This window comes from Watersipora subatra, chromosome 4, assembly GCF_963576615.1.
Source record: "Watersipora subatra chromosome 4, tzWatSuba1.1, whole genome shotgun sequence".
Classification (NCBI taxonomy): domain Eukaryota; kingdom Metazoa; phylum Bryozoa; class Gymnolaemata; order Cheilostomatida; family Watersiporidae; genus Watersipora; species Watersipora subatra.
This window is the reverse complement of record NC_088711.1, coordinates 53,576,718-53,603,498: the sequence shown is the minus strand read 5'-3', so window position 1 is coordinate 53,603,498 and position 26,781 is coordinate 53,576,718. Positions and strand designations below refer to the sequence as shown.

Sequence of the window (26,781 nt, the reverse complement as noted above, 5' to 3'; positions counted from 1 at the left end):
AAAAAAATTGACTGTATTTTGATGCCCTGATACCTAAAAATTGGACAGGAATTTAACGTAAAATATTGTGTGATGCCTAATGAACAATCATTAAAAAAATTATTTGGTAATGAGGACAGTAGATAGATGAAAACTTATGTATACATGTATACAATGATGAGTTACATAGTCACATATAGGACTTTTTTGCATGCTACTCATTATAATATTCTGCTCAGTTTTTTCATGATACAAACACATGCTAATTTTTGTGTGAAATACCTCTTGCTAGGCACTACATCATTGAATGTTTGTAAATACTCATCATAGCTTCTTGTATTATTATATGTTATATAATAATTGTTTGATTATCATATGCAATGGACTCTGCATGTCTATGAATGTGCACCAGATTATGTATTGCTATTTACTTGCACATAAGTATACAGTATATACTTATTTGCCGCATGTACACATAAGTTTTTGTGCGGGCACATAGCACTACCTAATCCGGAGCGCATTCATAGATATACGATGTCCATCACTTAAAAAGGATATGTAGTGAAACAATTGTGTGGGAAGCCATGATGTGTATATACAATTATAACATGATGTAGCATTAGATCAGGGCTTCCTGGCTATGTCTGTGTTTCATCATGTTTAGAAACTATTAGTTTCATCCAAAATGAGTACATGTGAGTTTGACCTTGTCGGTCTTAGGTCTGACAATGAAAATGTATAAGAAAGGGCTGCAATAAATAAAAAGTTTTTCTCTCACATATGACAGCATCGAGTCAAAAACAGCAGAGCAAACAATGTAACAAGTAAAAAGTAAAAGTATTTAAATATAAAACTGATTACAAAAATTCCCACAGGATGAGAGAAGTTGTTAAAGACTCTATTAAGTAATAAATTTTCGTTCAGACAAACATACCGATAGTTTTAACCTTCATAAATAAAGATTATCAAAAGTAAGAAACAAAAACCACTACCAAATTTACTATTTGCTATTTATATCACAGTTCGCTACATAATAAAAAATTTTAAATATTTATGGACATACAAAGTTAATTTTTATTCACTAATATGATAAGCTCAGCTTATCTGCAGCAGGCCATCAGACTGCAAAAAAAAACATTTTGTCAAGTGGAAAGCCAGGCTCTTTCCATTGACCAGCACCTTTGAATTTTATTTACATTTCATCACTTCTTATACTATTGCATTTTCGTCACACTCTCTATTGAAATTGGTCTTATTTTTCAAGTCACTGTGGTAGAGTGGATAATTTGAATGTGAAAATTTAGTCATGAAAGAATGTACACCTAAAGCTAAATTACTAACAGTAAACTTTATTTGAAATGTTGAACAAACATGAAAACCGTCTGTGATCTAAGCAGCATTTTATATAGAGCAAATATAGTCCAAAGGATATAAAACAAATATTAATATAGACAAAAGTTTTATATATTATTTTAGCCATCTATATTTTTTCTGGCTAAATAAAACTACCTCGATTCTTCTCGCTAGACCATTTAGATTTTATACTTTGAGTGGACTTTGTAATTCAATCTATTTAGGCTATGTACACAAAACTTTCCGTCTGTCAGGCCTGCTGCATTTGGGATTTATTTTAAGTTTCATTCAGAGAAGTGTACTTGCAATAAACATTTAATTGACCTAGTATTCCGAGTCTGTTGAATGCACTTTTTTTCTTTAATAACGAACTTCAAACTTGCGTTAAGATGGTACAATAACTGATGTCTTCATGATCAGTATATCATCTGAAGTAGGCCGTCATTGCAAGGTTGGGCCCCTCAAAGTGTAGTTTTACAGTGGCCTGCAATTGGTGTTTACCATTGTTTCATAGAAAACACATGCATAATAGAGCTGTAAGCCAGCTGGACAGATCTAGCCTACATGGTTTGAGATAGCTTTCAATCATCTGAGTCTATTGCTCCCATAATCTGCCAATAAGTGTGAGCTCTCAGTAGTTTCGTTAGAGCTTTTTCAGGTTTGCTCTATGATCTGATAAGTGAGTTGAAATCTGTCCATGTAGAACAATTGGTGAGGTCAAAGCATTAATGAGAGCGCCTGAGCTGAGATCATTGAGCATATGTATACAAATCAGACTTGATGTAAGGCATGTGGATAGCATGCCATAAACTAGAATAATATTCGCAGGTTTCGTAGGCAGAATTTGTGAAGGGCACATACAATACTTCACCCCTGCTCTGTATTTTCCAACTGTCTCATGCCTACATGTTGACTTGTAGTACTCCACTCATACTCTGTATCTGTAGTAATACTCTGTACACACGCCGCAGTAGAGTAGGAGTTCCACCATCTATAAGAATCGCCTCCTCATCTATAAAAACATTGTCTGTTTCCCATGAACTTTGCTTTCCCTCAGTTTATAGGAAACCTGAAGTATGCAAAATGTCATTAAAGTATACTGCAATTGTTTGCTCCGTCTAATTTTTGTTTCAACTGTATGTATTACAGAGTACAGTCAATGTTTAATGTTTTTGAGTTTTCTTTTCGTTTTTACTGGCTCATGTTTCTGCAGAGAGTGGATAGTTACTGATTGTATTTCAGGATATATATCAGAAAGTCTCAAAATTTTAGGACATCCAACATTATGTGTTTACGAATCTGAAAAATGGCGGATCCATAGAATCACATATAACAGTCCATTCACTCTAGCTTTTTGTAATGTAAAATCTGATTGTGGGACCGGCATAGACCTATTAACTATACTACACTGGGCCATCTAATGCATCAGGGCTCAGCATTGTGTCCCATTTAAATAGTCACATTCTTTGTGACGCGACATCACTGCTTTGTTGACTTTCCCTAGTCCAGGCGAGCGTTTTAAGTAGGAAGCCAAAGAGAAAGCAGCAACTACCTGCACTGGAAAAAGTTCATTGGTAAATTTTGCTCCAATTGTTTTCAAGGGTGATTGTGATAGATATCTAGATATATAGAGCAAGAAATCTAGTGGATTTTTTCGAGATATGCATACAAATAATAGTTTTTCCAAAATGTTTTTCTAAAGTTCATCGCTTGCACTGCAATTTGAATAGTTGTTTGCACAAAGTGAGGTCAAGCGCGTAGTAGGCCTCTGGACATATATTTAAGAGTGTAGCTAAACCCAAGCGGAAATAATTTTACTTTATGATGGTCTCATAAGAATGTTGCCTATTGCAAAGGGCAACATTAATAATTTTTGAAGAGGTCAATATACATTTTACTGGCACTTTACATATGAAATATTCAACCTTATGCTTACAAATCTCCAGGGTAGAAAATGCATAGTGTATAAACTTTGCATCTAAAATTTTAAACCAATATATTGTGTACTTTAGTAGTCATGTCAAATTACATGAAGCAAGAAAAATTGATTTTCATTCTTTGATATTTTCTTTTGATTCTTTCAGTACTTTGATGCAGCCCCTCAGAAGTCGGAAGGATTGTACTTTTACATGCTGGGCAGCGGTTGTCAGAAAATTAGCCAGAGAAGATAACTTGTATAAATCAAATCGCTGGATGGATAGGGCCTACATGGAATCGATCATGGATACCGAACGTCAGAAAAGGTCTTATTTTGCTTTTGACGTCATTATACTTTTATTTACCATAAACATTCACAATGTTTTACAAACCTTATCATAAATTTTAAAAAGTAATATATTTTTAATACATATTTAAGTAATATATTATTTAGATGTTACTTTAGGACTTGCCACCTATTTCTCGAAAAGTGTTGGTATCGATAACAAAGTCCAGGAAAGTAATCATTTCATCATCCTCGTAGGAGCAGACCATAATCAAATTTAAGTGAAAGAAGATTGGAAGAATAGCAAAAACAAGATAAGCAGGATAACTTTGGTACTAGTTTATGGCGCTCGAAGAATCTGTCTCCACAGCATGAGAGCTATGCGCAGCCACCGCACAATTGCTCTTTCCTTGCTGCAAATTTGCACTGACCTCGCACTGATCAGTGCGCTGTTATTTCAGTTCGAAGACGCTGTTTCCATGATTCGGAGAGAGCGCAACTCCAAAGTACTGCACATCATGGAAACATAGTGAAGGTGAACAATGATGACTCACTTGCCTGACCAGTTAGAAGTGAATAAAGCATTGACGTTGCGTCACAAATAATGTGGCTATTTATGTAGGACGCCATGGCTTCGCATTGCTCAGTCTAGTATAGTTAATAGGTCTATGGAGACAGGTTTCCATCAATATATGTTAATATCAATGTAATCATATCATTAATGTTATTCTTGATCTGGTGAACATGCTTCTAACAAACATATGAAAACTCTTTCCACAATTGAAAATATGTTCAAAGGCTAATTCATAGCCACTGTAAATGAGTTTTTGTGTTTAAAAATGTGATTCCGACAAAAGGTTTGATCCGATGAAATTACATGTATGTCCAATAACAAGCTAAACCATAATCTACATGTACAATTTGGTTTTATTTTTGTATCTGTTGACTAACTCTGTCCAGAGATATCAGCGTTTGAATGAGGCCATCTTTTGAAACGCTAAGATTCGAGCGGGTGCTTCATTTGTTACATAACGAGTGATACATGTAAAAAGAGTCAACGAGCAATAAATATAAAACATCTTCTTTAGCCAATCAGCAGCACCAAACTTTTATATAGGTCATAATAAATGTTACCGCGAGCAAAACGCGTTGATTGTGATCTCGAAGTTAGAAAATTTGCTCAATTACTAGCTTAGATTAAATTAGTACATCAACATCAATATTCAATGAATTAATTGACATCGTTAATTTACTGATTTACTGGATGGACACATTTTATTGACAAACAACATAATTTAAATCATGCTTCCATTTCCTGCGAAGGTGACTCAAAGTGGTGGTTAATGTTTGGGTCAGACAGCGTACGATTAGAGATGACAGGCGTCAGCAGCCTTATGCTGTGGAGGAAGAATTGAGTTAAATTTGTCTTGATTTTAAGTCTCCTATATATACACATGAGTTTCCATTTAGATTTTATTTCCCTGTTTGAGACTACAATGTCACATCTTGTGCACGCGTGCGTAATACGAAATAAACAATATTGAGTGTTAAATTGATGGCTTGTAGATTAATCTATAGCATCTAGGCATATGATGACTTAGATAGATGAACAAGTGTTAAATATACTAAAGGTAAAAACTTTAGTACTCATGAATACATTTACTACTTGATAAAATTATAAATTTTTGCTATCACCAATCATCGCTTGTTTTCATAGCTTTTTCATTGTTTCATCCAGCTATAATGTTTGCTTCAAATTTTGTTGGGCCAATTTAGTTGGTAAATTAGGTTCATGATTAGAATTTATGCTCACTTCTCACTTGCAGAAATAGAGAATAATCGATTGATTGATGCTTATATTTAACCCCCAGAAACAAAGCTTTGAATTATTGGCCTGGCGTACTTATGCTTTCGTTAAACATTTATTCATTTTTAAAGCTTCACTCGCAATCTATCAAACTCCCAATGTAAAAGCTTTCAGTAGATACGCTTTAGAACCACATATCGATGAATGACATATATTTATTACATTTGTTTCATTGATTACAGGATGTTTATGTGGCTACACCAATGGAAACTTCAACACACAAAAAAGAGAGACATGCATTTGTGCAGCACAAACTATGATATGTTTTGTTAAAGTGTGCTGCAGTAGAATAATTGGTCTTATTATATGAGCTAAAACTGAGTGGCTACGGCTTGGATAAAAATTTTTAATAACTAGAAACTCCCCTGCTATACAGCCCACGACCAAAGTAATATTGGAAAAAAAAAAGGTATGGTGAGACAAAAGTGGTGAGAAAAAAGAATGGTTGAGAAATGCAATATCAGCAGTCAAATGGCACTGCAGTGCAATAGGATAACTGCAATGGTAGCTGTAATGTACTGGGTGTAGGTGTTATTATGTACAACAAACAGCAATAATGAAAGGAAAATATTATATGTTTATATCTCTTCCTTTGCAATAGGAGAATTGCAGTATTAGAAGTAAAATGCAATGATATGATTAGAATAACCAATATTATTAATATAGTAATACAGTAACAATAGAAAACCAATGTACAATTTTGTTTACAATTCAAAACGCCACAGCTAACAATATCAAGAAGCTGTGATATTTATATAGATTTAAAAAAATCTATTTCATAAAACTATTTAGAAAAAATAATAACAGTAACATATTGCCCATCATCGTTGTTGTTAGTGTGACTATAATACTTCAATAGTCATCCAAACTTATAACTAAATATTGTAATAATCTCATAAAATCGTTAGAAAAAAAATATCATCATCATTTCCTTTACTTTCACTGGCTTAGACATCAGTTAGATTATCAAAAAACTCAAAAGTGTCCAAAATGTCAGTTACTTTGAAATCGGCAAAAAGGAAATGACTATATTTCAGTACTTCTATGTTAATTACAGAAACCTTCGGTAATTTGACATTGCTATAGACTGGTGAAATGTGGACATTAATTTTTTGTGAAATGCGCACAACTTAATTGTTCTATTCTCTGTCACTCGGCATTACGTTTGCCGGTCTTCAATTTGATAAAAGTAAAGCTTGCCAAGTTTTGATAATGATTTTCGGCTAAATTAATCTGTCTATTTGTGTATAGTCCAATCAGTTGGGTAAGTTTTAAGATATTGTCGACAATTTACAAAGACTTAGTAACAGATTAAAAAAGGTTTTCATGTGTCTTGCATCTTTATTATATTTAAATTGTTTCATTGAAAAATGGCTAAGTTTGTTGATGAGATTTCGGTACAAGGGTTGGCGATGCTGTTGATGAGTAATTTTCCTGAGTTGTGTGCACATTCATTTATCATAAAACTCGCAAACATTCACTCTGCTTGTGTTCGGTCATGAGAAAACTTTATAACGAGATGAAATTTTTTTGGTTTGTAAAACTTATATGAAAAAATTATTGCTGAATGTGATGCAAAACATAATTTGTAAAACATATTAAATAAATCATAGCCCCACTGCCACCGGTGCCAAAGTCTTGTCTGATAAATGGATATATGAAGTGTAATCAGAGCTGCATTGACAAAAATTTTTTGTATAGCTCGACTCAATTCTAATGGACCAGTTACCTATCACAAGCTCCCATTTTTTGTGAAACTGATGAGTCCACAAATGGCCAACAAGGTGCAGCAATGGCTTTACTAACCCTTTGCCAGAATTGTTGGGTTGATTGATTTAATAGAAATTGGTGTGTTACGATCATTATTTTAATAACTCACTGATTTTAACACGGCAACACTATTTTCATTGAATCATCAAACATCTGTTTACTCAAATCAATTAATCCAATGTGACCAGTAATCCTTTTGCTGCATTTTGATACTAATAATGACTAGATTATATTTACTATACATGACTTTTTTAAGGGTACCATTGGTTTTGCCATATGTTCGAACATATTCTTTTCGAAGATGTGGCTTTCTTATTTTATCTAGTAATTAGTTTCTGGTGTGAGTAGCAACTGAAAAGTCTGCTGATTCAAATGCTACAATGAAGTAAGTTAACTCCACGACCTAATCATCGTAGACCGGCAAAATTAGTAATCAGTACTCAGATGTTCGCGCAGCCTTTAAAGGGAGCTAACATGACAAGTTTTTAATTTTCCTGATTTGAGGAGTTTGTGAAATTTATAATAATGTATCTGTAGCTGGATTACAATTTTTATTCTAGCTTACATGAGCAAATACAAAACAAAAAATATATGCCAATAGAGCCTCATAGAACTAGACTTTTATCTCAATAGCTCATGTAAATACAAGCGATAAGGACAGGTTGTATTACTAGTTACATTATTTTGGGCAAGTCTGAGCAAGCCTTTGCTTTCCTGAGCGTTTTTACCACAATCAATTTTTGTTGATTTTAATCTGAGATGAGATGAGATCACCTAACACAACAAACAATATATCAACTGATAGACAGAAATCAGTACTTTTAAAAATGAAATAAAATTTTACGCAATCACATCTTTAACGGATATATTGTCCATTCGTTTGTTCAGGCGTGTAAACAAAATTGTAGCTGATAACTTTAATTGGAGATTTGTGGTTTCTTAAAATAGGGTCATGGGGTCACCCTGCTCATCTGTGATGCGATGATGGTGACATCACATATTCAATATGAGTAGATATGGCACAATTCTAGTCATATTAGCTTGGCAAAGCAATAGTAAGATTTAAACCATTTAAAATAAAGATATTATTCATCATTCACCAACATAGAAGCTCACCCTAACTGCATCAGATAATCAGGCTGAATAAAGCATTTCTATCAAATGCAGGGATAGCTCTGATACCTGGCAAATGTACCATTGTTTTTTTTCTACAAAATATTGACTGGCAAATGATTGTTAATCTCATTAATTTGTTTAAGATTTTCTGGCACAGACTTCTTAGCGCAGGAGATTTTGGTGCAGAATTTTTGATATCAAATGTAGCTTTGCTATTTTTACACCAAAAAACTTTTCTCATGCTTATAAACAGTTAATAAAAAATCTTTGCAAATCAAAAGTTTTGCATAAATCCTAAAGATGGTTTTTTAGAAAGTGTGCAAAAAAGCTTCTTTAACGAGGTCAAAAGGTTTAATGTAGTTTGTTTGGAAGAAGTGTCTATACCGTAAGATAAACACGTTCAACATGATCTAGATTTTTGGTCATTATCACATAGACTTGCAAAAATAAAGGTGGTGCAAGATTAAATGTTCCATCTGCGTACCAGAAGTCAAAACAAGATAAACATTATCTAATCTAAATTTTTTTTAAGTAGAAAACTTTGGTTGACAGACTGACCACTTTTGGCAGCTGAGCCACTGCTGGCCATCAAATACTCTTTCTCTCTTCCATCAGAGTCTACATGAATTTTATTTTGATCTGGAATTTATAGATCAAATAAATTGACTGCAATGCAAGAAGTTATTTGCGCTTTATTACAAGTTCTCCTAGTATTTTTTTTTCTTAAATCAAGGACTCCATGAGCTACTTGAGACACTTTGTTAAGCATTGGTTAGTAACTGTTGATGTGTTTTCTAAAGTTTCCTTGGCTCGGTGTTTTATTGCACATTTGACTAGAACAGCTTCAATTGATGATCAGTGACCATGCTGGTTTATTTCATCATTCACATCACCATATTTAATGTGGATTCTTCCTTTACATGAACTTTTACTGTAACATTAACCCAAATTTGATTCAAAGATTTACATCTACATTTACAACTACATCTGTCGAATATGTAAATATGTTCTACAGGAAAAAGCTGCATATAATTACACGTAGCATGACAGCAAGCGTGTCATGGAATGATGAAAAGTGTGATGTAAAATTATGCTAATAAATGTGTAGTCAATAAACATAGTTTCTTTTCTTACTTCATTCTTACTTTTCTTTCCTTAATCTACCAAAATTATTCATATCTTATGTTTTGGTTATAAAAAGCTTCTTCACCTTTACTTATAAAACTCAGATGAGGAAAGAACTTTGAATGTCATCTGTTAGCAACTGTATTAGGTGCAGTATTATGTTTTTTTTTGGAATTATATGTTGTATGTTGCAAAATTTATACGATTAGGTGATTAAAAAACTGCTATAATGCTTCTGGCTACTTTATTTATTCGGAAAGTTGAGTACATTGTCAGATAGATAAGTATCTGGGTTCAGACCTAAAATTTTATTTTGAGCATCATATACTCATCTTAGCTCCTTTCTCTGTAACACTAGTTATACAAGCATCATTATTCTTCTTTTGTTTGAGAAAAAAATCCTTTGGAAAGGTACTATCTACACAGTAAGTTTAGCAAGGTTGAGTGTCACTGTATCACACTCATAAAAAGGTATCTTCATTGCAGCATTTGATAAACTGTTTTCATTCACCTGCTCGGTCCAGTTTTTGGTAGGGTCACTGACATGAGTGAGCAGGTGGTTGGAGTGGCTAGACCATGCTTAAAATGGCACATCATGGTTTAAGCATGATATAACCACGTTATCTTCCTCTCCTTCAACACTAGCTGTGTAATTATTATGGCCATGTTTGAGATTCTGTACATGGCACATCATACTCTTATAATGTCATGTGCCGGGAGTCCCCGGGTTACAATGATCTTGACTTACGCCGTTTCAAGGTTGCAAATGTGTCTTCTGTAAACATTGAAAACAAAATTTAATGTAGTTCCGTCTCCACGACATCTACAATTGAATGACACAAATAAGTTTGTTACGGATGAATAAAATTTGTTGTGCTTGTGTGAGACAAAGACAGCATCAGTGCATCACTGACTTTTTGCGATACACCATTTTGGTTGCGCTTCCTGATTCTCACTCTATTGCCTGTTTGTTTTTTGTTTTTTACCCTTCCTTCTGGTTCTTTGCGTAATGTGTCAGTAAACAGAGTGACTATCACTATGGAAGTAAAACTAGATTTTAATAGGATTTTAATAATTTCATGTAGTTGCGTATCGATGGCATTTACAATCAAAAGACACAAACAAGGTTTTAATGGATGAACAAGTATTGTTGCGTTTGTGTGAGATGAAAACAGCATCAGTGCATCCATCACTGGTTTTCAGCGTTAGCCCATTTTGGTCGTCCCTCTTAATTTTCACTCCATTGTCTGTTTGATTTTTTAAAACTTTTTACCACTCATTATGGTTCCTTTCGTAATGTGTCAGTAAACAAAATGACCATCACTATGGAAGTGAAACTAGATTTTAATAGGAATACTTAGTAGTTTATTAATCATTTTCCGACTTTCATTGAAGTTCGAGTTACACAGCTTCCTAAGAGCGTATCAGTGTTATAATTTGAGGACCCTCTGTACTGACAACTGTGACAGCTGGTGAAAATTACATATAGCTTATATATTTAGTTGTGGCTGCATGTAACTGAGAACTAAACTATTGTTATTGAAGTCATCATTGTAACAAGGTTGTTGTGACTGTGTCATTGTCATTGTATTATACGTAATTATCTATATAATTCAATTGCTTTTTCAATAAACTATCAAAACTATTGAATAAAACTCCATAAACATCACAAATTATTGAAAGAAATTTAATAAACAGCATAAACAAGTGTCATAAATAATTTTATTGCATGTTTAGAGCTGAAGTTGAGAGAAAAAAGTTTATGCAAAAATTTACTGCAATTTATCATTAAAATATATCATCGTGACTTGTGTACACCAAATGGCAATATTCTTTTGTGTCAAAATTGGATAGATTAAATATTGCCATGTCCAAATGGTTTTCTTAATCTTTATAGTTTTTTATAGATACTAATATGTTTGGTAGTCTCGAGCACTGTGAGAGATAGTCATGAGTAAACAGTATGCGCACAAGTAATCGGTGAAGTGGTGAGGTGGTCGAGTAGTGTAGTGGCTAGTATGCCCACAAGTAAAGTTGAGGGTCAGAGTTGGATTCCTGTGCAAGGCAATTTCTTTTTTTACGACCTCAGCTTAGCTTTAGGCAGAAAAAGCGCACCACTATGGTATTATTGTATTACTATGCTTATTATGGTAAATATTTGGGAAAAATAAGGTTATATCATAAATTATCTGCAAGGGAAATGTAGTAGGAAAGATATTCCTAGAAGATGAATTTATTCACCAGATGACTGTCCTATATCTGTCAGTATTTTTAGAACAGAATAAGTAAAGCTAAGTTGTTAAATGTTGTTGCAGCTGTCTGATCACGATTTCTTACTGTCATAATCACATAACCTCAGTTAACTGATACTGATAAACTAGTATTAAGCTATTGAACTAGTACATGATATTTGCATGTATGTTAGTTATTTTCAGATATAATATTATACTTGTAATCATTTTTTCCATTTACATTAAATTACTGGCAAAGTGACACGTTAATATAATCATGGCTCCTAAACCAATTGAAATACTATTTAATGTAACCCATGTTATTTGTTAGAGTCATTTTCTAATAAATAACTTTGAACTAATCAGAGTCACAATAGCAAGAAGACCAATAGAAAACTAAATTATATTCAATAATTACAAAGGAGTTTGGAGTTATTCATGGAAGATATTCTATCTTTATCATTGGCATTTATCGGGTCATTGTTAGCAGACACGCATATCAATAGACTGTGCGCTCTGCATTCGTACCTTAGCCATGATACTAACATTGAATTGCTAAATGTATCCAAATTCCTGACGTTGTACACATTGAAGCTATGATATTTACAACAGCCAATGTGGAACAATGACTATATTACTTTATAACTTTTTATCTCTGAATAATGTTACCTAGAAATTCCCCTGTCATACAGCCCATGACCAAAGTGATATCGGAAAAAATGGGTACTGATGGTTGATAAATTCATTATAAGCAGTCAAATGGCACTGCATTGCAATATGATAGCTGCAATGTTAGCTGCAATGGTAGCTGTAGTGTACTGGGTGTTAATATGTACAACAAACAGCAATAATGAAAGGAAAAGATTATGTTTATAGCTCTCTCCTGCAATAGGAGAAATGTAATATTAGAAGTAAATGCACTGATATTATCATAATAACCAACATTATTAAAATAGTAATGCAGTAATAATAAAAACCAATGCACAATTTTGTTTAAATTTCAAAACCGACAGTCATAGCAACCAATATCAAAAAGTTGTGATATTTATCTAGATTTTTAGAAAAACTATTTAACCATATTATTTATAAAAAAATAATAGGTTATATATTGCCCAACATGGGTCACTATATACTTTGATCTTGTAAATTCGAATGATTATTCTTATAATTAAATCTTATAAAATCAATAATTATTCCTATAATTAAGCATTGTAATAATTTAATAAAAATTGTTAGAAAAATATCATCGTCATTTCCTTTACTTTTACTGCTTTGGACATCAGTTGAAATACCAGAGTACTCATTATAAATGTCCAAAATATCAGTTACTTTGAAATCGGCAAAACAGAAACGATTACTCTTCAGTACTTCTACGTTAGGTACAGAGACCTTCGGCAATTGGACAATGCCATAGACTGGTGAAATGTGCAAATTTTTTTTGTGAAATGCGCACAACCTAATGGTTCTTCTTATTGGCGTTTCATTGGCCGGTTCCAAATTTGATTAAAAAAGGCTTGTCAAAGTTTTAATAGCAAGTTTAGGCCAAATTACCATGTATATTTATGTATAATCCTATCAGGTGGGTAAGGTTTAGGATGTTGTCTACAAACTTCAAAGACTTGGTAACATATTTAAATAGAATATATGTGTTTTTGTACCATTATTATACTTAAACGACTCCATTGAAAAATGGTTAAATTTGTTGATGAGATTTCAGTACAAGGGTTTGCGACGGCCGCTGATGAATAATGTTTGTGAGTTGTGTGCACATATGCATTTATCATAAAGCTCCCAAACAATTGCTTCGCTGGTGTTTGGTCGTAGGATTATTTTTAAAGTTATTTCATATCAGCTGTGTTTATAACAGCTAATACCATTTGTTAGCTGTTATCATCTATGGCAGCTGCACTAGACACATGCCTACGTGACACTGGTATCTTAAGTAAACTACTATATAAGGCCAAGTGATTGTGTGGTGTTTTCATAGCATCTGTGTAACTGAGTGCTCTGAGACTTCTTGAGCACGTTGACCCTCAAACTTGACTGGTGACATGTTTTTATACTTTTTTCTAAGAGTGCTGACATAGATCACAAATCACAGAAATAAAGTCTGAGAGATACACTCTAAAACATAACATATTGATTCTCAGAACCACTAAAATGAAATCTAAATGATGAAGACATAACAAACCATCTGTAAGTATTATATCATATACTTTTCTTTAACACACAACATCATGAACTATTTTGCTATTATATAGTATCAACTAGTAAGTCTTCAGCAGAAACTAAATCAAATCAGTTCAACACGATCAGCTCTCTTTGTTGTAGAATCCAGTCTTCGGTACAGATAAAGCTCATTGTTTAATTACCCCAAGAATGTTTGTTTTTATATTAGGAGTGCTGACCAGAGGTTGTCATATTGTCTTTAAACGTGGTGTGTTCTACCTCAAAGATAAGCTGCAACTTATTTGAAATGACAGGTTGTGTTTCTATTGGTTACACGACAGGTATATACATATACTTGTTCAGAGATCTGGTCATAGCTTCGCTAACCCAATTCTACCGCCTTGAGTCAAGCTCATAAGCTACTCTCCTATTGAATCATATCGCTTCCATTTTACAAAGCTGCCTGTCAGCAGGGTCACCACCAACATCCAGAAAATCTGGTGAGTAAAAACACTTGGTTCTACGGAAACTGAAATAATCTTTTGAAGGTATTTTTTAATAATGGATGGTTTTAAACCGAAATTTCCTAATAGCTCGGTAATAGCAAAACTTCATGTTGTACCTATTGTTCAGCCTCAAGTTAAATTATCTAGTCGGCGCCACTGGCCTTGAGAAATATTCAATATATTACATGTACTTGTTTAAACTCTTTATCACGTTTCAGCATTCGGAATATATAAACGTCTATTCACCGCTATGATGCTGTATGTAGATGTTTTATGTTGTAACATATGAAATCCAAATACAAGAGGATTTTGCTGAACTTAGTAGCGATGTGTAAATCTAATCTATATGAAGCTTGCTAGGAGTACATCTGAGATGCATTTGTTTGGCCAAACATATTGAGATACGCAAACATAAAAGTGAAATACACTTTTCCCTTGTATGTTCTGGCTAAACACACTGAGAAAATACAGCTGTCAGCTTGTTTACATAATTAATGTGATATTAGTTATCAACACTCTTACGTGATGCATTGCATTGTCAACTAGACAAAACAATGAGAATTTTCTGTCATTGAGTAAAGGTTCTGACCTCTTTGCCGAACTTTACAGCTATTTTATTGAAGTACTAGAATGATATTTGTAATGCAATAAGTATCATTAAGTTTGTTATAGCATAAAGGATTGTGCAGCTTTTTGCATCAGCCTTAAAAAAGTTTTCCAAAAAAAGTTACACCTCAGCAGAGCAAAAAAAATTATTTCAGTCTATAATATAACGCAAGCAATAAAAATTAAGCTTTCAACAGATTCAAATTTTGAAAAAATTGTGCAAATTGTTTCTTGAAATTTTTTAACTTACACTGGTTCTCTTCATATCTCTATTAAATCATGAGAATATATTTGTACATATATATACTAACTATTTGTGTCCAACCCGGTAGTCATTACTAATTGAAGGTAGATCTTAGATGCAGCTAGTTCATTTTTGAAATGAATAAACTGATATTAAAGTTCTATGAGAATTAGCTTTTGCAGCCAGTTACAGGTGTCTTGTCTTTAGCTCTACCAACACAAACCAATACATATATATGTTTTTTTGACATTGCGTCAACCATACATAGCTGAATAGGGGCTTGGCTAAGTCAATAGGTAAGAACATTGGATGAATGGCAAGTATTTTATAAGACTAGTCAGTGGGTCATCAGTCATCACTTAGCCTTACGTTCTTCTTAAAAAAATTGTACAAAATTTAAGCATTTATTAATTCATGATTATTAAATTTTTATAAATAAGCTGTTTACCAGATAACTGTTCTATGTCTGTCAGTAATTTCAAAACAGACTAAATACAGCTGGATAGTTCAGTATCGATTGTACAGTCAATCTTATAGTAGTTTGAGCACTATTTCTCTCTCTATCATAATCATCCTACCACAGTTGAAAGGTACCCATAAACTGTTATTATACTATTGAATTTTTAGCTAGAATAAAAAAAAATTAATAAAATGTTTTTATTTGAACGACATGGCACTCTATTTTTAATCATTTGTCTATAGCGGCACTTTATTTATTAGAGGTGATGTTCAAATAACGGGCATTGTGGTACTTTTAAAATACATGTATAATGTATATCATCAGAATTTTAGGAAGATAGGTTTGGCCTTTTCGCAGGCAAGAAACATAGCCTCAACTTATGCATTCTCTTTCGGGCAGAGTGCATTACCCTTTTAGGTGCAAGAAATCTACTACAATCTAACTCCGACTTGTTGTAGATGTCTAAATAAATATGCATTGGAAAGCTAACAAACATATCTACCTGCTGATATCAATCATTTGCAATTAACCTACAACGGTCTTATAGCCAACGTTGCAACTTCTTGGAGCTTTCATTTTTTTATTTCTGTCTAAATTTCAATGCATATTTGTATTTTATAACTTTGTTTGACAATGTTGCAGTGTGTGTTAGTCTCCACTTTTTGGCACTGATGAGCTAGCCGATTTTTCCGTCTAAACAAGAATATAGCAGAGCACAACTTCTACGCATTGCTATTTAACAAATTTTGCGCAAATGATGAGAAGCATTTAGCCACGCAGTTGCTAAGCAAAGGTTTTACTCTAAAACTATAGAAAGATTTTATCGCAATTGCAAAAATGTTTTGTCTATTACATAGAAAGTATCAAAACTGCAATAAAAGTGCTGTAAATTTTAACAAAAAATCTATAGAGCATTAGAGATAGAAAACAGAGTTTAATATTAATTGTTATTGATGTAACTGACTTATTATAAGTACCATTTCGTAAACATTTTTTAACATAGAAGTGGTCAAATAGAAATTTTGTTTAATTAACGAGTAACACTCAATTTTTCAATTTTCACATCATGTTTGTAATGCTAAGAAGATAATACACTGTTAGTGAAAATTCTGTCCATGTATATTAGATTACTAATAATGTACCACATTAAAATAATAGAGGCTCTTAAACCAGTTGGAATACTATTCACTGTAAAAGAACTTATTTGATTGGTTCATGTTTTAGACCCTACCATGAAACGAGAAATTCCACTAAAACAAAACTAGATTTTTTGAGATATTAGCCATAATGTAACACTGTCTTCACTACGGTAAGCTGTTTTCTAAACTTCACATATATGTAAGTACTTTGTGCATGTCCTTGGACATGTGCACAAACTTGCATAGTATGTTAGTACATTGTATATAAAATACTCAATCCCGTGAAAAGTTAACAGAAACTGAAGGGCAAATCATGGCTAGGCCTATATTCAAAGAGAAAAAGTCATCAATAAATAACATTGAAAAAATCATCAGTGTCAGGATAGCAAAACTATCAAAGGAGAGATGGTGAAATCACATTCAGTCCTTTAAAAGTGGTTTTGAGTTATTTTTGGAAGAGCTTCTATTTTTATAACCGACATCTGCCAAGTCATTGCTAAAGGACCTTCATATCAATAGACTGTCTGCTCTGCATTTATACCTTGCATATACAATACTTTATCAACACATATCCAAATCAGGGCTACTGAAGTTTTATACACTGAAGCCCCAATAGTTAGGGCAAACTATAGGAGCGATCACTGTATATGAATTGATGACTTCCTACATGTATCTTTGACAAATATTTACTGTTCTCAGAGTTAATTCATATCAGCTGTGGTTAGTTTTGGAACAGCTATGAAATAAACATCACCAATTACCTTGATGTTTTATCCTATATGGCAGCTGCAGTTGTATTTTGAGCGCACTCCTTTATGAGGCGAGGTCAGTTCATGGCGCTTTCCTAGTACACCCTTACCTGAGTAGTCTACAAATTTCTGCCTAAATTGTGAAATATTATATACCTATAATTCTTTGCTTATAGATATTTTTAGAAAGTGCTGATACAGAGACCGATTGCTAATATAAAGTCTGAATAAAAAGTCTAACACATAAGTCATTGGTCACCCAAAAGCACTGAAATGAAGTCCTAATATTGGAGACATAGAAAATTACATATAGGTACCATATTTTGGTCAACACCACAATATGAATTATTTTGCTATTATATGGTATCAACTTGTGAGTTAGGTGCAGAAACTAAATGGAATCAGTTCAACACCATTAGTTTTAATTGCTGTAGAATCCAGTCTTCAATACTTATGAAGTTCCTTGTTTAGCTACTGTAGGTATGATTACCATTACCATAGTGGTATTGACTTGGAATTGTCATTGTGTCTTCATACGTTGTGCATTTTGTTGTGACTATCAGCTGCAAATAACTTACAATGATAGGTTTTATTGTAATTGATTTCATGCCAGGTATGTATAAATAACTTTTTAAAAATTCTCTCATAGCTTTGTTTAATAAAATTCAACACTATGTGCCAAGATCACAAGTTACTCTCCTATTTGGTCAAATAGCTTCCATTCTACAAAAGTTGTTATCAGCTGGCATGGCAACAACTTTCAACAAATCTGTTATGTAAAAACACTTGATTATACAAAATAATTGATAATTTTTAGAAAATGATTTATTTTTTTGTTTAGGCATAAATTTTCTAACAAAACAAAAACATATAACGTTCATGGTGTTCCTATTGACTACAGTCAAACTAAATCATTATTTGACCCAATTTGCTCTCAGTAAGTACTCAATATATTACGCTTAAACTCTATAAGTATATGCTGAGCATTTGGCATCCCGTAAATCTCTACTTAAATGCAGTGGCATGGTATTTTTTAACCCTTCTCTTATAGAGACGTTTTATTTAAGATGATTTTCAAATAAAGTTCTGACTTTCAAAAATCCCTGTACTTTTGACTAGCTTGTCACAGTTTTGGAAATATTAATCTAACCTATTGTGGACAAAGCGATGCTAATGGCACCTCTATTTTGCACTCTCATTTGGGTGGAGCGACATAAACACTATCAATCTCAGCACTTTTGCTAAGGATCTTTATATATGTCAAAGTCTCAGACTGAGTTGAAACAGCAACGACTTTGAGTATAACATTAGCCGTATACAATTATTATTGTTTTTATTGTGTTGCTTTCAAAGGTTTAAAGAACTTTGGCATGCCATAACAATGGCTACCATTTGTCGTACAGCGTTCCTTAAAATTATTCTCATCATTCATCTGAATGCTTTATTTTTTAGTTCAGGTTTTAAACCATGTCATGGGTGAATCTAAAAACAATGGGTTGGATTTGGACATTATTTGCTTCAAATCAGAGTGTAGTTTTCATGATTGCGGATAATCGATCTTTTCAAGTACGCTGTCAATAAAACCACTCCAACGAATAACACTACAACAATATAATTAATTGTTACTGATGTAACCAAGCTATTTTTGGATTGTTCTGTGGACATTTTTCTACTCACTACTTTTTATTATACATGTAAGTTCGTAGAAATAAGAGATGGTCAAATTGGCAGTCCAATAGAAGTGTGGTGTTCAAATAAAGGTGTTACTCCGGCACATTGAATAACAACCTAATGAACTTTAAGGTTGTTGTAGCGTACGAGAACCAAACAGAAAATGATAATTTTGCTGAAATCAATAGAAATGGGTAAATTTAATTTGTACTTCAAATTTGCTTGCAGTGCATCTGAAATGAATTTGCATGGCGAAACATATTTACATGTAGATACTCAAAGATACACGTGAGATACATCTTTCCTACGCCTTCTCCTTCATAATGTCTAATTACACTCACTGGTGAACTGCATAACTAACGCCTCGGGTCAATAATTATTATGACTAAACCCGTCGACACTGCTAAGTGTATTGCATTGTCAAATAGATCAACCAATGAGAATTTGCTGTCAATGAACAAAGGTTATGGCATCTTTTCTGAATTCTAAAGCACTGTTACCAAAGCATCACCAGAGCATTTCATTGTAACAAGAATCATCAATGATTTAAGATAGTATAATTTTTGTGTAGCTGTTTGCATTACTATTTCAGCACAAGACTTCACACAAAAATGGTTAAATATTTTAATGAGATTTCGGTACAAAGGTTTGTGACGGCCATTGATGAATAATTTTCTTGGTTGTGTCTACATATAAGTTTATCATAAAGCTCCCAAACACTAGCTTCGCTCGTGTTTGGTTGTAGGAAAATTCTCAAACCTGTAAGAGATTAATTAGAACTGAACAAAAAATCATGGCTGAGTCAATAACCAAAGAGAGTAAGTCAATGATAAATAGCCTTGAGCTGATCCGTGTCAAGATAGCAAAATTATCAGAGGATAAATTGCAAAATTACCTTTAATAATTTAAAAATAGTTTGGATCTTGTTATTGGAGAACTTTCTATTTTTATTACTAACATATACCAGAATAATACCATGAAACTTTCATATCAATAAACTGTGTGCTCTGCATTTATACTTTAGACACAAGATTCACAGTGCCACTGTAATTTCGTGTCTAAGGTATGGCCACTCAATAGGGCCCCTGAAGTTTGATACATTGAAGCTGCAATATTTAGAACAGCAAAGCAACAAGGATTACTGTGTATTAATTTTAATAATTTTTGTCTCTGACAAATGTTGACCTTTCTCAGAGTTAGTTTATATCAGCTGCTGTCAGAGCAGTTAATACCACTCAACAGCTATTATTATTTAAAAGTTGACTTGCAACAAAATTCACATTACAGTTATTTGGTATCAAATGACTCACCATGTCTTACTCTGTTGTGTTGTAGGTGCAAAATAGGTGGAAATGTGATTACAAGCTCTTGAAAGCTCAAAAGCGAACAGTTAATCGCCGCCATCACGAGGCCGCTGTAGGTTAGAATCTGTTTCCAAAACGGCTCAAATGGGATGTAGTTGTACAATGTGGCTTCTGTTTACACTTTCACGCAAAGTGATTCGTCGAAATACTTTCACAAATATTATTCACGCATTCAATAAAACCAAGTCTATTAATCTTACGCGCCTGTTTTATCGTCATTGTAATGCTGTCAATTTCAGCACTTATATCTTATAACTTACCATAAAAATGCATTTAGTTTTTTGTTGAGATGTTGAGATACACAAATATACAGAAGGTTTATACTTTTTCCTAATATGGTCTGGTTACACACAGTCAAGACATATAGCTGCTGGCTCGTTTAGATAATTTCTGAGATCACAGTTATCTTTTAAGCAATGCACTGCATTGTCAAGGAGATCAATAATGGGAATTTTCTGTCATCAATTGAAGGTTGTAAGTTCTCTGCTGGTTACTAGAGCACTGTTATTAAAGTTTTAGCAGGATATTTGTATTTTAGCATAGATTATTAAAGGTTTGTGATAGCATTAACTTTTTTGTTGTTAATTGCATTACAAAATTATTTCCAAGAAAAACAATTATGCCCTAACAGAGTAAACAAAGTCAATTTGTTTTCATTACATAAATCAATTGATAAAAGTACGATTTGAATAAATTTTATATTTCAATAAATTGTGCAAAAGCTTCTTTGGTTATTTCCTACTTACACTAGTTTTGTTCATATATCTTCAAAAAATGAAAATATATTAGTCCATACGGTAGGCCCTCCTGCAACATAAATTATTTGTTTCAAGAACTTTTACATTATAGGGATTATACGACATTCAAACATTAAAATACATGTAAATTGTCTAATCCATTCCAAGATCTTTCCAAACTCACCTCTTTGGCAATACCAAAAAGAAAAAATAGACTCAACCTTTTAATTTGTAGTCTGTACCTAGATTTTCTCTTTTGCTAATTAACTTTGCACGATTTATGCACGAATTGCACACTTCAAGAAGACCTCAGAAAAAAATAGTTTTTGTATTTGTAACAGTAATGCTTTACAATACTTATATTTAATTTTCTTTATACTTGCTTTTTATTCTTTAAAATGAAATAATTACTCAAGATGGTCAACCTGTGCGATGACTGACTTGCAAATGTTGGTTATCAACTGGGTGTCTTTGCAGTACTTTTGTGTGTCGTACAAGACTGGCTAATATGTTTTTATTCATGAGCAATTAATTGTTCATTTTGATGATGTTTTTACTGTAAAAAATAGCAAAATATAGTTGCTGTACATTGGTCATCATAGAATAAGCAGCCAGAGCATTGCATTCTAAAAAAAGGTAATCGAAATGCTTCTCATGGGTGATCAAATTCTGATAGAGAAAGTCTAGCTTTATCACTCAGCATCAACTGACTTGGCAAGTTTGAGTACAGGTTGCTGCCGTGCCACTCAGTATTACACCACATATTTGCTAGCGTGTTTGAGGCTTAAGGTTCCTCCTAAAGAATATCTGTTAGATTTCTAGTTATTTAGTAGACTGTGATTATTAACTTTTATAAAAAGTTTCTTAGGCAGTTCTAATGAAACTCTAAAATAAATGCAGGTTAATAAATATGTTGAGATTTCTTAAAATTACATGTATACGTAGGTTGCACACAGATTGGTTGTCTTGCACAACTTTTTTACTCTGATTGGCCAGAGCCAACTCTATTGTCAACTCTTACGTACTACTATTATAAAGCTCGAAGGTTTTATCCTTCACATCAGATAATACTTGTTGTTCACATAAGTTGGCACCTGTTTCCTCTCATCACTCCATCATATTTTTCGTTCATCTTGCTATTCTTGTCAAAAGATTTGCTGTTTTGTGAGTAGTTGGGTTCGGATTAATTAAAAATGCAGTGTTCAAAATAACCAACTATGAATTTTAACAGAAATGATTTCTTTGAGATCATGTAAAGCTTTAGTAGTTTTACTAGTACAAATTTTGGTATTTTAGAGTGCTGCACTTCTTGTCTGACTATTGAAGAGCTCTCATATAAAAAATAACTAAACTTATTTACATATGTTAACAGGTTATAGTTTTTCTTATTCAACTCTTTTGTTTAGGTTTAAAGTTTGAAAATTATAATTTATAATATGCTACTTTTCATATTCATGCAGGTGGTCCCAGCATTCTCAGTAGAACTGAAGAGGCACCTAGTGACTCTACTACCAAGCTACTTGATTCAAATCTCAAATTTAACAAATCTCTCAGCATCAATTTTTACAACTGTAACTAAATATGATTATCAACTCTCTGTTTTTACCTAAGTTTTTGAGCAAACACCTTTTACGTTATTTAAAACCTTTTATATATTTAAAGCCTATTTTCAATATATATATATATATATATATATAAATCGCAGTTTGTACGATTGCGTGCATGGGCGTTTGTCTAGCTATAGCTATTAAATTTTGGAATGAAAGACCTGTTTCATGCTGAATTTAATATCGGAATTTCCTGTTTGCCAAGCAATAATCTTACTAAATGAGCTACACGATATGCACTGAATTCTGAGGTGATATATGTTGTTATATGGGTAAAAATACCCATACCGCTTTGCACTTCGCAACGTCTGTTCATGCTTGCTCTCACAGCTTTTATTAGTAAGGACTCATAGTACTAGCTTACTCAAACTAGACATTGACAATTTGCCAGGCTAATAGAAAAGGGTAGGCAACTGCATTGCTTGTCACTGTTGATAAGCAAAATTGTAATACCCGCGCAACACCAGGTAGTCAACTACTAAATTTATAAGATTGGGAATAAGTATCAAAACTTGAATCTAGATTACAAATTCATTGCATGTAGTTTTCTCACAAGACACTAGAGTGAGCAATCATAAAAACACTTGGTATTAAACCGATATGCATACTCATTTACATAATAAACTGAATCTATATTTTTTATTTATTTATATTTATATAGTTTTTACTTTTACATAACAAAGTGAATGTTGATTTGAATGTATATTTTTTGCCAAGTAAACAAGTCTGAAAATTATTAGCAAATTGAAGTTCAACAGATCCAAACTAGTCATCTCTCTACAGTCTATCATTTGCTCATGCTTATCTTCAAGCACATGCAGCAACTTGCCAGACATTTGGTAAACACAAAACCTTTTCTCTTAACCATTATCTGACACTAGTAAGGCATGAAGTGTTTTGTCATTTATGTAGATGAACAAGTTGCTGAACGTTGCCCAGTTTGATTGATAGGTATTGCAACGTTTATATCAACACAATTTAAATCAACATAGGATGGAATTAGTAATGCTGCGGATATGTTTTTATCAATAGTTTAGTAATGGTTGTCCAACTGTACTACTTTTTTGGAAGTCTCGTATACTAAACAGAGTTATTGTAAGATAAGAATACTAACTTGGCTTTTGCAAGAGCCAGTACTATTTACAGACAGTGCAGAAAAATTCCCAACACATGGGATTTTAGCTTATAAAACTTAGACTTTGATTTGGTTGTGAACACACATAAAACTCAGCCAAGTGGTTGGTTTATAATAACTATTGATTTTCATGTATAGCCTCGGTCTTTAAAAGAACTATACCTTTATTTTCTACTAGTATATCCTAAATATTGCTTGAAGGGAGGTGTTATCTGACTATCACTTGGTACACTCAAAAAGGGAGGTTTGGTCTGATTATCGCCTATTAGATCCTACATATGGTTTTAGAAGACGGGTTGTCTGACTTTCACCTAGTATTTCTATGGTTTTAGGAAATGTATGATTTTATCTCTAAGTATACTTGATACACTGTTTAGAGGAAGGTGGGTTCTGACTATTGTTTGGTATATTATACATATGATTTAAAAAGAGAAGTTATCTAATTGATTCTTAGTATTTCTATAGCTTTATGGCAAAAATAGCCTCTCTGCCTCAGCATGGCTTATCACAAACAGCAATTATCACCAGCTTAATAATAGATTAATGGTTAGGATAAAGAGGCCACACTCTTCTTAATGGCACATATAGAACACTAGCTGCATTGCCTGCCTACAGGAACAGGTCAGACGGTGAGGTTGGCCTCCTTGCTGAGTCGATATGCCACTGTGTGCAGCATGGGTGACGACGATGTAGGGAGGACCTCTGAAATAGAACATTCTATTTTGCTTGAGGAGGGCACTCGGCCGATCCAGCAACCCCCCCCCCCCAACACACTCGGACCGGAGAAGGAAGCGGAGGCTGGAAGGAAGGCCCATGATCTACTTAAAAGGGGGCTTATCGAACTAGCTCAAGAAGCTTGGAGCTACCCCGCAGTGTTGGTCCAAAAAAAGGATGGGAAGTGGCGCTTTTGCACAGACTACCTACGTTTGAATGCCGTCACCAAGCAGGACGCCTACCCCTACCCAGGATCGACGACAGCCTGGACACCCTGTCTGGCAGCGGCTACTTCAGCTCTCTTGACCTGGTGAGCGGGTATTGGCAGGTACCCCTGGATGCAAAAGCAAAGGAGAAGTCGGCCTTTTCAACACGGTCCGAATTGTAGAAGTAAAAGGTGTTGCCTTTCGGACTGACGTCCGTCCAAGCCAATTTTGAAAATTTTATGGAACGCATTCTACATGGCTTCCACTGGAGAACGCTGCTACTGTATCTAAATGATATTATAGTCATTGCCGCGGACTTTGATACACACTTGTAGTGGTTGAAGGAAGTTATCTAGAGACTCCATAAGGCTGGACTGAAACTAAAACAGTCCAAATGCGAACTGTTGCAACCCCATGTCCGCGACTTAGGTCACATAGTAAGCCAGTACAGAGTCTCCACAGACCCCGACAAGGTAAAGACAGTCACAGAGTGGTCGAACCCGCGAGGATTGAGAGAGCTCCAAGGATTCCTCAAGACCGTCCGCTACTACTGACAGTATATCCCGAGTTCGCTACTATAGCACATCTCTCGCACCCGGTGACTGCAAAAGGAGTGCCCTGGAGATTGACGGAAGGAGATCAGGTCGCCTTCAAAAAGCTAAAGGACAGTATCAGCACCACCCCGATCTTGGGCTACCCGGACCCCCATAGGCAGTACACCCTGGACACAGACACCGGCGGATGTGGAGTGGGGACCATGCTGTCCCAAGTACAGGAAGCCTGTGAGAGTTCCGTTGCCTACTACAGCAAAACCCTCACCCCTCAAAATGCAATAACTGCGTCACTCGAGAATTGCTTGCGGTAATCCAGTCAGTTAGGCACTTTCAGCCTTATTTGTATGGTCAGGAGTTCTTCCTATGAACATTACAATGCTTCACCTCGGTGGCTATGTAGGAGGAAAGAGCCCTTGAACTAGGTAGCTCGGTAGCTTGAGATCCTGGTGGAGTTCCGCTACATTCTGAAACATCGGTCAGGGACTCGCCATGGGAACGCAGATAGGTTGAGCAGGCAAACCTGCAAGAAATTCCAGCAATGCGCAAGCAGTGAGCAGAGGGACGGGGCCCTCACGGAAGGAGTTAGCAAAAGAACAAGGACCGTTAGCCGCGTGGGTACAAATCAGCTGCCTTGATGGGACTCTCGCTCTCGACAGGGCGGGATTGACCCAGGGCAACCTCGCATACCCCAGGGATCGGCCAGCAACTTGCACCGGACGCCTGCCCCAACAGGGGCAGGATTGAACCTGGGTGACGGAGGCTCCCCGAGGGGCTACCACCCACACCAGGGATGACAGGACCAAAGAGCGAGCTGGCAAGGACACAGACCACCGGACAAGGAACAGTGGCCATCATGTACCATGCCATCGCCACAGGCGAAGAGGTGCCAGCAGAATACCTGGAACTCGGAAGCAGACAGCTGGATATCCTACTTCACATGCGAGGCTCTTAGCGCATATGATAGGACGGCGTGCTGGAAGCACGCGTGGCCCTGCAGGGCTATTCCAGACAGTGCGCCATCTGCTCTTGGCCAAGCGGAAGACCACGGTGTAGCAAACGCATGCCCTGGCTCACTCTGAGGCGGGAAAAACAATAAGCCGCTTCCAGCTGACATTTTACCTGCCCAGACTGACGTCCACCGTCAGACAGCGTATCAAGAGTTGTGAAGTGTGCCAGGTCGCTAAGCATGGAGAGACAAAGGCGGCCGAAAGGAAAATAAGGCTCTACACCGAATGATCCTGGCAGAAGGTGACCTTGGATCTGGTGGGGCTATTTC

General features: G+C 34.6%; 1 protein-coding gene across 1 annotated transcript in view; it reads left to right on the top strand.

The window, feature by feature from the left end:
* LOC137394349 (uncharacterized) overlaps window positions 1-25,816 on the top strand; it is a 46,137-nt gene extending 20,321 nt beyond the window's left edge. The window contains exons 2-3 of the mRNA XM_068081063.1: window positions 24,647-25,055; window positions 25,381-25,816. Of these exons, the coding sequence (XP_067937164.1) occupies window positions 24,647-25,055; window positions 25,381-25,816 (845 nt within the window). The remainder of the gene's footprint in view (window positions 1-24,646; window positions 25,056-25,380) is intronic.
* Window positions 25,817-26,781: the final 965 nt, after the last annotated feature.